At 30.2% G+C, this 14549-nt stretch overlaps 3 protein-coding genes across 3 annotated transcripts; 2 read left to right on the top strand and 1 right to left on the bottom strand.

The window, feature by feature from the left end:
* The first annotated feature begins 2830 nt into the window (after nt 1-2830).
* Nucleotides 2831-3601, top strand: LOC114179279 (pathogenesis-related protein 2-like). Its single transcript, XM_028065549.1, has 2 exons — nt 2831-3095; nt 3183-3601. The coding sequence occupies exons 1-2, from the start codon at nt 2915-2917 to the stop codon at nt 3467-3469; spliced, it is 468 nt and encodes a 155-aa protein (XP_027921350.1). The 5' UTR covers nt 2831-2914; the 3' UTR covers nt 3470-3601.
* Nucleotides 3602-7917: 4316 nt separating this feature from the next.
* On the bottom strand, nt 7918-8640 carry LOC114179287 (pathogenesis-related protein 2-like). The gene is made up of 2 exons (XM_028065563.1): nt 8402-8640; nt 7918-8313 (listed from the first exon to the last, which is right to left on the bottom strand). The coding sequence occupies exons 1-2, from the start codon at nt 8580-8582 to the stop codon at nt 8027-8029; spliced, it is 468 nt and encodes a 155-aa protein (XP_027921364.1). The 5' UTR covers nt 8583-8640; the 3' UTR covers nt 7918-8026.
* A 4155-nt stretch (nt 8641-12795) lies between these two features.
* Nucleotides 12796-13643, top strand: LOC114177122 (pathogenesis-related protein 2-like). Its single transcript, XM_028062373.1, has 2 exons — nt 12796-13071; nt 13159-13643. The coding sequence occupies exons 1-2, from the start codon at nt 12891-12893 to the stop codon at nt 13443-13445; spliced, it is 468 nt and encodes a 155-aa protein (XP_027918174.1). The 5' UTR covers nt 12796-12890; the 3' UTR covers nt 13446-13643.
* Nucleotides 13644-14549: the final 906 nt, after the last annotated feature.

Below are 14549 nucleotides of genomic sequence, written 5' to 3' on the forward strand. Positions count from 1 at the left end.
AGAAATAGTTGGGAAGTCTATTAATTGGTCCTGCCATGTCCATGTTGTATAACTTCAAAGGAAACCATTATACATACGGTGTTCCCTAATTTCAGTTGTATTCAACTTTCTCCCATTCAAACAATTGACACAAGGATATCTAAGTTTCACTCATCACTGATGCGTGGTGAATTAAATCTCGATCCATACATATACATAATGAAATTGTGAGAAAATTTTCAGTAATCGTTAAGTGAATGTTTAGCTCACTTTTTTATTCAAGGTATGACTCTATCCCATTCAAGAACATTCACTTCTTTAAAAAAACATTTATTAAATGTCACGAAATGTTTTTAGCATTTTGAATTGGTCTTCAAGTTACAAAAATGAAAGTGATTATTAACCCTAATTGAATATGCACCCGAAGATCAATACAAAATAAAGTTGACAAATATTCATGAATTTTAAGATATGTATATTAAAATAAATATAGGGTTAAATATATTTTTGGTTCCCTAGCTTTGAATAAAAATCTCAAATGGTCCCACTTTGAAACTTTGACTTAGTTTAGTTTTTCAACTTTAGAAATGTGTGAGTTTAGTCCTTTTAACCAAAAGTTAAGAGAATAAAAACATATTTAACCCATAAATATATATTTTCACAAATAAACTATATGAAAAAAAAAGGATTAATCTTCTTAAATTGTTCAATCGGGCAATTCAAGATTTAATATATCTAAATTATTAGTACTACCCTTGTATATTAATTTTTACGGGCAATTCAAGATTTAATATATCTAAATTATTAGTACTACCCTTGTATATTAATTTTTACAAAATATAATTTATTTGAAAAACTTGGAGACAATAAATAATTTTTTTTTTGAATCTCAAACGAAAAACTAAGATTAACTAAATGCAACAATATTCTCAAATCACAAAATTTAAACATATAATTAACCGATCTTAACTAAATAAACAATTTAACATATCAAACATAAAAAAATATAAACAACATATTAAGAAAAAGCAAATAAGAACTTGGGAGCACAGATGATAGTAATTGAAACATACGGAACACGTTTTAGGAGCATGGAAACGCAACCTACACAATTCCACAAACATACAGTACCCTGGACACGAATGGCGACACAAAATGCATGCTTTAGGAAGATATTATCAAAACTTGATGAAAAAAAAAAGCAATGGCGAAAAGAACGAACATCACGGTGGTTGAAAAAGGAAAAGAATGAGAAGGAATGGAGCAGTGACAGAATTTGGGACATGTTCGCAATGAGGGAAATGGTGAGGAGTTCCAATGACGGAAATGGAAGAACAAGAGTGTTTGTTTTTGAAATGGTGCGACAACAATGACAGGAATGACGAAGGAACAAGAACATGATAGGAAAGTGAGGAAATAGGAGAAAATCGAAAGTGGAATGACGAAGGAACAAGAAATTGGTGTGGCGGAGGAGAGGAAGCAAGTTTTGCACCGACATATGAAACAAAACCTTGGAGTGTATGTAAAATCTTTCAAAAGTTTACCCTAAGTAGAGCTACAGGCTTTGCTTGTTTGAAAGAATCCAAACCTAGTAGGGTATAGGCTTCAATTTCATTGACGATCGAAGTCTATATCTCTGCCCCTCAAGTAAATTATTTTAAAGTAGCAGTAGCATTTTTCAAATTATTGTTAGGATGTCAGGGAATAACTTTTGATTACTCAGATAATCGAAGCTTACCAGTAACCGAAGCCTATATACTTCTTAAAATTTTTTGAAAAAGTTTAAATTTTGAAATTACTGTGACAATATAGATTTTGATTACTGAAGAACCGAAGTATTCACATTTAGCCTTCAAAAATTAACAGAACCAAAGCCTATATTGTCCTGGTAATTTCAAACACTGTTTTCAAAGACAGTTCTCCTTAAGTATGAGGCATAGGAGAAGTCGTGTGGTCTTTTTTCATTAATTGTTTTTTTTTTTTGTCCAAACAAATAACATTTATTTAGTAGATAAAATACTTTTTTTTAGAATATTACATTAATTTCATTGTAAACACTTATAATTAAAACATGATGACATTTTGTTAATTACATAAACAATGTTAATACATCATGTAGGATAGTAAGAACCGAAAACCGTTATTTCAATTGTACAAGAATGAAATTAATATTATCTCCAGCAAAAATCACAATAAAAATTAATATATAATTTATATATTAAAATATTTCTTTATTAAAAAAGTTTTAAATACGTAAGCCATAAACTAAAATAATAATTATAATAATACAATATACTATAATATAAATTATAAGAGTATGTTACAACAATATACAACTTTTTTTTTTAATTTTACTTACCTACCTCTGTTTTCTTTTTTATCTTTACGTCACCTTATCTTATATCATGGTTTATAAATACTATAAATAACAATGTAATGTTATTAAAATTAAAAATTTATATAAAATTGTAGGAAGCCGAAAAACATTAGAGAGAATTAACGTAGATTCCTCTCAAATTATTTATTCCCACAGCTACAGCAAACCGTCGCCATCGTTGAACTGGAGATTGACGTGTATACAATTTATCTTCTTTGAATTTGAAAGTTTCCCAATCGCAATATTTGACAAAAACTAGAACATATAAAAATAAGAAAGAATTGATGACATAATATCTCTAAGAAGATTATTGATTTAGAGAGAAAAAAATAATGTTGGTAAACAAAGAACCAATGAATAGTTCAATAATGTTGTATCAGGAGTCAGAAGCTTCACACTTTTGTGTTTCATGAGTTACTCATAGAAACAAACATAGAGACACAATTGTGGATATAAATAGAGGTTTCTCCTCTGCTAAACTCACACAGCAAACATCTTCTCTTTCCATTCTCTTATTTTATATTCTCTTCCATTTCCTTATCTCATTTAGAATCCATAATGGCTGTTTTCACATTCGAGGACCAAACCACTTCTCCGGTGGCTCCTGCTACTCTTTACAAGGCTCTCGTCAAAGATGCCGACGACATCGTCCCAAAGGCTGTTGATTCCTTCAAGAGTGTTGAAATCGTTGAGGGCAACGGTGGCGTCGGAACCATCAAGAAGATCTCTTTCCTTGAGGGTACTGTCTTCGTTCATTTTCTCTACATTTTGTGTGTATGCATATAAAATGAAGTGATGAATGTGAATGTGGTGAATGAATGAACAGATGGAGAGACAAAGTTCGTGTTGCACAAAATAGAAGGAATAGATGAGGCTAAGTTGGGATACAGCTACAGCATAGTTGGTGGTGTTGCCTTGCCAGACACTGCAGAGAAGATCACCATCGACTCCATCCTCAGTGATGGACCCAACGGAGGCTCAGTCGTAAAGCTGCGCATAAATTATCACAGCAAAGGAGAAGCTCCACCCAATGAAGATGAACTCAAAGCTGGTAAAGCCAAGAGTGATGCTCTTTTCAAAGTCATCGAGGCTTACCTTTTGGCCAATCCTTGAATTGATCTAAGTTATGGGCAAGAACCTTCTGATATTATATATTGAGTTTTCTTGTGTGGAGTGTATGGTTTAAGTTAAGTTGGTTTATAAAATAAGAGTATTTTCCTTATTGGCTTTGACCTCTGACAGTGAGAGCTGATATCTTTGTATCTCATTTCATCCATAACTTATAATAAAGGAATTCAAATTTGCATATAAGTTTGAACTTTTTGTTTGTCTTAAAGAATGAATTGGATGAGTGTTATCAGCATCAATGAGAGAAGGAAGTTGATGCATTTGATTGCTTAGTAAATGAAAAAACAAATTGAAGTAAATTATGTTTAGGCTTCAAAACCCTAGAATAATGATTAAGATGAATGTATCCCGTTTTCATAATGCACCTCTATCTTCTTTGTCTCTCCTCAAAGGAGTTTTTTCTTTTATCTCTATCAAGCCTCCTCTTTATAGATTTTTTGAATTAGATTGTACCTATAACTTTATACTTGATTTTGTAATTGAATATTCTGAATATATATTTTGTAATTTCCAGAGATTTCATATCTTTGATATATTATTCAAATAATTTGATTTGTTGTTGAAGTAACCAATTCGGTGGATAACTTATTTTGTTAATATATTCAGTAATCTTCACTGATGTTGCTTATAATCTTCTTAAATTTTTAAGATTTCTCTTATCTACATATTATAAACTAAATACTTATTTTAACCTGCAATATCTGAAAAGATAATAATAAAATAACAATAAAAGATAACAAAAATAAAATATAATAATACCATCAAAATATCCCAAACTTTAAACTTTTTCATGTCCTTGGGAAAGTCTAAAACTATAAAGTAAGAAAAACTCAGGTCAACCACCTGAATAAAGCAAGAGAAAATGACATCTCAAATAAATCATAATCATTCAACAAAAGAGAATTTCACTTGGAGCTTTAAAACTTAAGATAGAATGACATGATTATGTTTAATCACTTCAATCCTAAAAATAGTATAAGAGATAATTGTAAGACTCGAGAAATTTAATTAATTAATTAATTAATAAATATGGATAGTAGGAGACTTTATGGCAATTAATGCTAGCTTATATGATATGGAATAGTACTAGCTCAAATGTTTATTATTTTTAATAATAATATGCTTGATCATGATGAGGGATAATATAATCCTAAATTTATAGGAATTATCATGAAAAATGAATTGGTTGAATTGATTGTGTACTTATTTTGAGATGGATGATTATGTGTTTGAACCTTGGTCTATGCGAAATATCTTTCTTTTTGCCAAAACTTCTTTTTGACATAAATGTGAAGGAGCAAACAAACCCTAGCAACCGTTAAAGGGTAGCTAGGAATGCTGGAAAGAATATTCTAAAATAAACCCTAGACGTCAGAGGACAACTGAGAATGCTGGGAAAAATATTCTAAAACAACCATTGATGACATTATGCAGTTTAATGTCTATTTTCGTTTTGGCCATTAAGGTAATTAAAATTAAGGTTGTAAAGTGAGGGTAATAGGGAAATTAAAGAGATATAGTGTCCTTTTGGTACAAGCACACAACTAACATTGAAAACAAAGAGTTAAGGAAATTGGAGGCACATCGAAGAAGGAGATTAGAAGGGGTAAAGGAGGAAGGCATGTTGCTAACACAAAGGACTAAGGTCTTGGCAATTGAGCAACGAATTTAGGTTAGGGGAGTTGGACTCTATGATTTTAAATTTGTATTATTGATTTCGCATGATGTATGTGTATTTGGATGCTTGAGCCTTGTCTGTTCTATTTAATTTCATGGTTTCTAGAAATTTTTCAGAAACCGTCTGATGGACCTTCAAAGCCGCTAGGTGATTCATACTGATTCTACTATTATTTTGGGTTCCTGTGAAGCGACTCATACGCATGCTTTCTAATCTAGATTTTTGGGTTTTTGTATGATCCGTTTGGCGGTGATGAACACCCGCTAGGCGACGCGAGCCATATTGGCTAAATTTTGATGTTTTGGGGGTTTTGGGTTGTTTCTGGCGTTTAATTGTGGATTGATTGATGGAAGGAAGTAATTGTGAAATTGCGATGTGGTTTAAGGAAAAATTGGTTGAATATGGATATATGTGTGAATTTAGGGTATAAACTTTGGGTGTGTTGGGATTGATGATAAATTATGTGGTAAATAGTAATAGGATTACGTATATTTGAAGCTTAATAAATTAACTGTGAACTTAAGCACATGATTGTAGTGTATTAAGTTGAAAATTGATGGAATTCAGAATGTTGGGACTTTTAAGGTTCCCTAGTGCACAGAGAATTTAATAATTAAGCATGTTCACACACAAATTAACAAAAAAAATACATATTTTAAGGAAAAAATTTGATAAAAATACTGGGTTCCCACCAAGCAAGGGCTTGTTTAATATCTTTTAACTCGACGCCTGATATTCATTATGACATTTTTTTTCTTTTTGGTGGGTCGCGTGTTGAACCAATACCATATGCTTTTTTTTGTCTTATCTTCATTTTCATCAATATCTTGCACTTACAAGAACACAAAAGATACTCAAACAAAAAGGTTATCCCAAATTTTATATAAAAATATAGAAACACAGAAACCAAGAAAAAATATTGAAAAACATAAACACACCAACTAAACAATAATTCTAATATGCATAATGATTAAACAAATTTCCAAATAACCTCACTCAAATGTCTCTTGTTGCAAAATCACTCAGTACTCTCATTTGTGATTAATTTCCTTATTCTCTAAGATTAGACACACAAATGTCTATTGTAATATTTGATTAGTTAAGTTGTTGAAATCCCATGTCTAGGACCTTCCAACAACTAGATCATGCTCTAAGGCATATCCCAAGACAAACATTAAGCACAAACCAAATAAGTGGAAATGATAAACATCTATTGACCAACTGCATAAAAGAAAACTCAAAAAAATAAAATAAAACACATAACAAAGTTTAAAAGAGATACAAATGTCCAAATTGCCTTGTGTTTGACCACAAATCCCAGGCAACAACGTGAAAAACTTGTTACGGGATTGGCAAGTGTACCAAATCGTACAAGTAATAAGGTGGAAAGTCTAAGTATCATTTTCCAAGAGACTTGTGAAACACTTGGTAACTCTTGCAATTCATAACTCAATTAGACAACAATTTCACAAAAATAAAACATGAGAGTGGTGAAAAAAAATTACATTGAATAGTAAAATTCACAAAGAGTTAAGAATACATTACACCCCCACCACAAATAAGGGAGTTAACTACTCCTCAACATTCTGAATACTAGAATAATGATGAAGATGAATGCCTTCAACTTTTAGAATACGCCTCTACCTTCTTTCCCTTTCTCCCCGAAGGGAGGTTTTTGCCCCAAGAGGGATTTCTTTTCTGCCTGAATGGTTGTTGTTTTAGACCTTTGTCAAGCCCCTTATTTATAGATTTTTGGAATTGGACTAGGCTTATAACTTTATACTTGATTTTGTAATTGAATTTCATGAATATATATCTTTTAATCTTCGATGATCCCATATCTTTGATATATTTTTCAAATATTTTTATTTGCAATTGAAGTAACCAACTTGGTGGATAGCTGGTTTTGTTGATATATTCTTTTAATAATCGGTAATCTCCACTAATTTTGTTCATAATCTTCTTAAATTTATGAGATTTCCACTTATCTACAAATTATAAACCAGATATTTATTTTTTTCTAAATTTATTAAATAAAATATGAAATTTTTGAAAAGATAATAAAATAACAATAAAATATAAAAACAAACAAAAATAAAACATGATAATGTCAGTTATAAAAAAATTTCAAATATTATTGAGCAACATTCTAATATTAAAAATATCAAATTGTGAACACATATAACTAGAAGTAGTTAATAATTATAATAAAAATTGTAAAAAAATTAGTGGGTTATCCCACCTTCAATCCTGCTCGAACATGTTTAACCCCGTGGATTAAGTGAGTCATGTTAAATTCAACCCACTTTTGACAAAATGTCATTTTCTCAATCCAACCCGGCTTGAACTCGTGGTGATCGAGTTGGCTCACGAGTTGAAACTAATTTTGACATTTCTATTTGATATACTAAATATTATGTTAATATGTAGTATAAGAAAATATTAAGATGTAATGTGTTAATATTTAGTATTAGAACGTCAAACTGATGAGATTATTATGATTATCGTTAATATATGAATATCTTTTTCAATAAATGAATCTGAGAATATTCAATGATCGTGAGGCTAATTGGACCTTATTAGATCGTGTACCATTGGACCGAATAGGTACACTTATCATATAAAATATTTCTTCACAATCTCAATTTAAGGTAAAAAAAATTAAATTAAACTCATGTTTTAACAAAAAAAATAAGTTTCAATTTTGCTTTGATTTATTGATGAACTAGAATACAATGTATTGAAAGTCTTTCCCAATAGGACAAAATAAAAACAAGAAAGCAAACACCGTTACACTAGAAGCCACTTTAAGACCAAAAGACAAGCAAACTCTGGTACATGGAATTATGAATGTTGGTGATAATTCAAGCATTGGCCAAAAGGTAAGCCTCGATGACTTTGAAAAGAGCATCACTCTTGGCTTTGCCAGCTTTGAGTTCATCTTCATTGGGTGGAGCATCTCCTTTGCTGTGATAATTTATGCGCAGCTTTACTACTGAGCCTCCGTTGGGTCCATCACTGAGGATGGAGTCGATGGTGATCTTCTCTGCAGTGTCGGGCAAGGCAGCACCACCAACTATGCTGTAGCTGTATCCCAACTTAGCCTCATCTATTCCTTCTATTTTGTGCAACACGAACTTTGTCTCTCCATCTGTTCATTCATTCACCACATTCACATTCATCACTTCACTTTATATGCAGACACAGAAAATGTAGAGAAAATGAGTGAAGATGTTTACCCTCAAGGAAAGAGATCTTCTTGATGGTTCCGACGCCACCGTTGCCCTCAACGATTTCAACACTCTTGAAGGAATCAACAGCCTTTGGGACGATGTTGTCGGCATCTTTGACAAGAGCCTTGTAAAGGGTAGCAGGAGCCACCGGAGAAGTGGTTTGGTCCTCGAATGTGAAAACAGCCATTATGGATTCTAAATGAGATTGAAGGAGAAGATGTTTTTTGTTGTACTGTGTTGTGTTGTGTGTGGTTCTTCGGGCAGAGGAATGGCATGTATTTATAAGGAAGCAATAGCTCACTACTTGAACCAATTCATTAGTTTAATATAGATTATGGTCTCATTTTATTCTTTTCACTCTTAAATGAAAATCGTTTCTTTTAAGCAACTTAGATAGTTTAATCTTAAGTCATAAGATGATATTTCTTTTAAACAACCTAAATCTATATGTTTGCAAATACTCCATAAATAACAAAACTTATGAATTTTTGTTTTCATTTTTCATGCTCTCTATCTCTTTCCCCTGTTTCAGTAATTTTTCATTTTTTAACATTTTTTCAATTTATTTTTCTTTATTTAATATTAAATACTATTTTATTTGTGATGTTGAATCATTCAAATTCAAAGAAGAAGTTTCCTCCAAATAGATTTAATAAAAAAAGTTAAATGGTAGACACATCACGTTCAACCATGGCGACTGCATGTGTACTGTATATGCAGGAAGGAATGAATACTGTTTTATTTAAATAAATCTTATTTTAGTTTGCGCTTTAAATAAATAAATGTTTAGATTTGTAATAAATAATTTTGAATCCTAAATTTCATTTCGGAATAATATTAATCTTGGTTTCTCTCTTTATAAAATTACATGTGTACTATGTAAGCATGAATGAATTATTTTTTATATTAAATAAATCTTATTTTCGTTTGCGCTTTAAATAAATGAATGTATAAATTTATAAAAAATAATTTTGAATCATAAAATTCATTTTGGAGTAATTCTAATATTGGTTTCTGTCTTTATAAAAAATCTAAATTGATTTTTATCTTTAAAATTTTTTAGATAATAATGTTAAGCTTTACTATAATTTGATACATTTATTAATTATTTATATGTTTAATGAAATATCAAGTGGTCATTACATAAAAAATTATAAATATTAATGATGGTTATTTTTAAATATTAAAATTTCTATTAAACCATCAAATCATATATCACTAATTAAAATATCATGGCATCATTTGTAAATGCGTACTAAAAATTAGGTTAACAATACGTGATAGAAAAAATTGATTGTATAAAAGCTATATTTATAAATATATTCTTGGTGTCTTGCAACCTACTTATATCGGTTTAAGAGTTGTTTGGTTGATTATTTCATTTGTAGTAGAAGAGGTAGATAGGAGAACTTTTTCTCTCTTTTGTTTTTTTTTTTTTTTGATTTACTAAGGAGGTTTTGAGTAGAGGATCTTAAAGGTTATTTCTAAAAAGTTTTGCTTTATATGGTTTGTCTTCAGGGATACAATCTCTTTGTAATACATGACAAAAAATATATATCCCTTATTGAACAGAAGGTATATTAATACTTGTTTATGGATAGGGTATCAATATCATATTATTCGTATTTGCAGTATCTATTATCTGTAAATAGTTAAAATTAAAATTAAAATTATATTTTATTAAGTTAAATTTAATTAAATGTAATTTTAATTTATATTTAATTTAATTTATATTATATTTTACATTTGTTTTTGGTAATTTTATTTAGATTTTATTTTAAAAATTTATAAAATATATTTTTACAAATATTTGTAGGTATCTAAGGATACATGGTGTTTTTAAAACCTGTAGGTATTTTTTAAACGGATATCCGACAGGTTCCTAAGTTGCAATTTTCATGGGGGCTTCTAAGGTGTAATATTTTCAACCTTTGGTTGATAAGATTCATAAAAACCTTTCTTCTTGGAAAGGGAAATTGCTTAGTATAATGGAAATTTTCAACTAGTAAATTAGGTAATTATTGGCTTCTTATCTTAGAGCTTCCAAATTTACAAATGACCTATTAAACTTATTTTTGAGGTGGAACAATGGATTTGAAATTTTGTTTAGATTGGAAATATACAAAAGCAAGAATTGCTCAATGTTAAATGGTATATCTTGTGGTTCTAAGGTGATTGTTGGTTTGTAGGTTACTAATATTCAGTTGGAGAACAAAGCCCATCTTATACATTTAGCTTGGGAGGTTGCTTATGGAAAAATGACTTGGTCTGAACTCATGCGTATTCAATTTCTTAAGTCTAAGTATCAGAAATATATGTTACTTAAATTGTCGTCAATTTGACATGGTGTAAAGGATGCATATGATGTTCTTGAAAAATATTTTTAGACACTAGTTAAGGGTGATTGTATTAATATTTGGAATGATTGTTTGTGTTCTGGCATTTGCATATCTAAATTGGCTAGAAGTCCTTATTTTGACAGAGTAAAATTATACTATGTTGTTAGTTCGGCATGGACAGATACTCACTAGAACTTTCCTTCTTTTGTTGCCAGTTTGTGTGATTTTTCTTCCTTGATGGTTAATGAGGATCATGATGTACCTAATTGGATTCTGGATAATATTAGTGTGCATTCTCAAAATGTTGCAAAAAAGTTTTACTCTTCTGGTTGGAATATGTGGATTGGGAAAACTTGATTTGGTTGGATGAGGTGTCACCAGCTAAAACTTTTGTTTTTGGAAGTTGTTGTTTGATCATTTACCTATTGATTTGGAGGTTATAAAAAGTGGTTTTATGCTCTATGTGTTCTTTGTGTGGTAATAATGTTGAATCGTTCTTTCATTTGTTGTTTCATTCTTCTATACTGCTATACGTTTGTGGGCGTTGTTGAAGGAAGCTTTTTAGGATTAATTTACAATTTTCTTTTTTGGATTTGGTTGTTTAGTTTATGAAGTGTCTTTGTACTCATTTGCTTAAAGTGATTAAAGTGGTTGTCATTACTTTAGTTATTTGGATGATGAGAAATCATAATAGATTTCAAAATCCAATTGCAATTCCTTCTACTATTTTCAGATTAAGGATAACGTGTTCAAAAATTTTTATGTTTTTTTTGAAAGAAATCATTGTGCTGATATGTTAGTTAATTTATTTTTGATTCACACATATAAATATAAGTGCTTTGATGCTTTAACTGTGTATTTATTTAGAATTTTTTTATAATAAGTATAGTTTGTCTATGTTTCATGAATGATAACTTTTATCATAGATTTGTTATGGTCCCCATGCTTTGGATTCTTATACTTTTTTTTTCTTTTTAATAAATATTAAGGTGATGACAAATGATTATCTATTCTAAGATGTTCGCATAACTTAGATGTCAAAGTTCGTAATAATACCTACAGTGGCATTGTTCGAAAGTATATATGGGAAAAAATTTAAAAGACTATTCAATTATTTTAGAAATTAAAATAAAAATAATTCATTTTATACAATTATAACAACAATATTTGTTTTCAAACAATTAAAATATTTTGTATAAACATAACACTATTTTTCTAAAACGGGTACTTTCACAAAACGGGTTATTAAAAGCTGAAAGTCCAATAATTTCTCCAACATCTACAAAACTATTTTTGAAAAGAAAAAAAGCGTCTAGAAGGCGTCTAAAAAAGCCATTACAGTCCATCTGCATTCGGTCAAATGAATAGTTTCATTCATATAGCCTTTTGGTTGATCCTATAACGGATAACCAGAAGGTAATGTTTTGTTTAATTTAAAAAGGTGTAAATATATATAACTATAACAATGTAATGTTTTTAAAATTAAAAAATTTATATAAAATTGTAGGAAGCCGAAAAACATGAGAGAGAAGTAATAGATGGACAATGATACGTTGACTACTAAATTTTGACAATTTTTTCTTAGAACACGATGTATTATCTTTTAAATAGTTTTGGAAGATTAAGAATGAGAAAAATGAAAAATTACCAAGAAGATGACATCTAAAGTTATAAGAGAAAATTGTCAAAATTTAGTAGTGAAAAAATTATTTTCCTTAATAGATTCCTCTGGAATTATTTATTCCCACGACTACAGCAAACAGTTGCCATAGTTGAACCGGAGATCGACGTGTAAACAATTTATCTTCTTTGAATTTGAAAGCTTCCCAATCGCAATATTTGACAAACACTAAAAAATATAAAAATAAGAAAGAATAATGGTTGATGACATACAATCTCTAACAAGATTGTTGATTTACAGAGAAAAAAGAATGTTGGTAAACAAAGAACCAATGAATAGTCAAATAATGTTGTATCAGGAGTCGGAAGCTTCACACTTTGGTATGTTATGAGTTATTCATAGAACAAAGATAGTGACAGCATTGTGGTTATAAATAGAGGTTTCTCCTCTGCTAAACTCACACAGCAAACATCTTCTCCTTCTCTTCTCCTATTTTATATTCTCTTCCATTTCGTTATCTCATTTAGAATCCATAATGGCCGTTTTCACATTCGAGGACCAAACCACTTCTCCCGTGGCTCCTGCTACCCTTTACAAGGCTCTTGTCAAAGATGCCGACGACATCGTCCCAAAGGCTGTTGATTCCTTCAAGAGTGTTGAAATCGTTGAGGGCAACGGTGGCGTCGGAACCATCAAGAAGATCTCTTTCCTTGAGGGTAAACATCTTCACTCATTTTCTCTACATTTTCTGCGTATGCATTAAAATGAAGTGATTAATGTGAATGTGGTGAATGAATGAACAGATGGAGAGACAAAGTTCGTGTTGCACAAAATAGAAGGAATAGATGAGGCTAAGTTGGGATACAGCTACAGCATAGTTGGTGGTGCTGCCTTGCCAGACACTGCAGAGAAGATCACCATCGACTCCATCCTCAGTGATGGATCCAACGGAGGCTCAGTGGTAAAGCTGCGCATAAATTATCACAGCAAAGGAGAAGCTCCACCCAATGAAGATGAACTCAAAGCTGGTAAAGCCAAGAGTGATGCTCTTTTCAAGGTCATTGAGGCTTACCTTTTGGCCAATGCTTGAATTCATCTAAGTTATCAGCAAGGACCTTCTGATATTATATACCGAGTTTTCTTGTGTGGAGTGTATGGTTTAAGTTAAGTTGGTTTATAAAGTAAGAGTATTTTCCTTATTTGCTTTGACCTCTGACAGTGAGAGCTGATATCTTTGTATCTCATTTCATCCATAAATTATAATAAAGGAATGCAAATTTGCATATAAGTTTGAAGTTTTTGTTTGTCTTAAAAGAATGAATTGGATGAGAGTGTTAAAGGCGTTAATTAGTTACATAAGCATCAATGAGAGAAGAAAGTTGATGCATTTGATTGCTTAGTAGATGAAAAAACAGGATTAACTAAATTAATTGTGTCTCGGCTGCAATGAGCAACGCATGTAGCTTCCGGGCATCGTAAACAACTTTGCAATTCGTTTTGAACAGAACTTCTCACTGGTCATAAAAGACACTTTATACTAGTTAAAAGAAGTTTTTTATACCGGTATAGATACATAGAGCACAAAAAATTTCTAACCAAACATATTAAAAAATATTCTACAAAAATTGTACAAATTAATTTCTCTTAACCAAATTTAAACCAGTTAAATTCATGATTAATGTTAGGTAGGATTTTATTTTATTTTCATTATTTTATAAAATCTGTTTGAGTTGTAAAATGTGGTTGACAGAGTTTTAGAACGGAAAATTATGTTTTGACAAAAAAAAATTAAAAAGTTGACAAAATTCCTATAAATGAAATTAAAATGGATTATCTTTTTATTTTTTAACTAAAATAAAATAATAAAATAATACTTTTTTACTTAAATTGGTAATTTGTCAAAGTTTGTCAGAAAAAACTTTTGTAAACTATCACTTCTCTTTTAGAAAACTTGACAACTCTCCCCTCCGCCACTTTGACTGTTTGATGTCACAGTCTCTCGCTTGTTTTGCCATCTTCTTTAAGCATCTTATTTTTGCGTATTAAAATATAGAATTTAGAATATAACTTTTATTTTATTGTGAATTATACATATTAGAATATAAAATAATTTAAATTATATAATTCGAAATGATATCAAATAAAAAAATATATTTTAAATTGTAAAATTTATAAGATACATACTGAATTATGG

This window comes from Vigna unguiculata, chromosome 3 (genome assembly GCF_004118075.2).
Source record: "Vigna unguiculata cultivar IT97K-499-35 chromosome 3, ASM411807v1, whole genome shotgun sequence".
NCBI classification, from domain to species: Eukaryota; Viridiplantae; Streptophyta; class Magnoliopsida; order Fabales; family Fabaceae; genus Vigna; species Vigna unguiculata.

Bases quoted from the DNA above. Each gene is read 5' to 3' on its own strand.
- LOC114179279 (XM_028065549.1), top strand. From the start codon at position 2,915: ATGGCTGTTTTCACATTCGAGGACCAAACCACTTCTCCGGTGGCTCCT. The intron at 3,096-3,182 runs GTACTGTCTTCG...ATGAATGAACAG, and splicing joins GAAGATCTCTTTCCTTGAGG to ATGGAGAGACAAAGTTCGTG.
- LOC114179287 (XM_028065563.1), bottom strand. From the start codon at position 8,582: ATGGCTGTTTTCACATTCGAGGACCAAACCACTTCTCCGGTGGCTCCT. The intron at 8,314-8,401 runs GTAAACATCTTC...ATGAATGAACAG, and splicing joins GAAGATCTCTTTCCTTGAGG to ATGGAGAGACAAAGTTCGTG.
- LOC114177122 (XM_028062373.1), top strand. From the start codon at position 12,891: ATGGCCGTTTTCACATTCGAGGACCAAACCACTTCTCCCGTGGCTCCT. The intron at 13,072-13,158 runs GTAAACATCTTC...ATGAATGAACAG, and splicing joins GAAGATCTCTTTCCTTGAGG to ATGGAGAGACAAAGTTCGTG.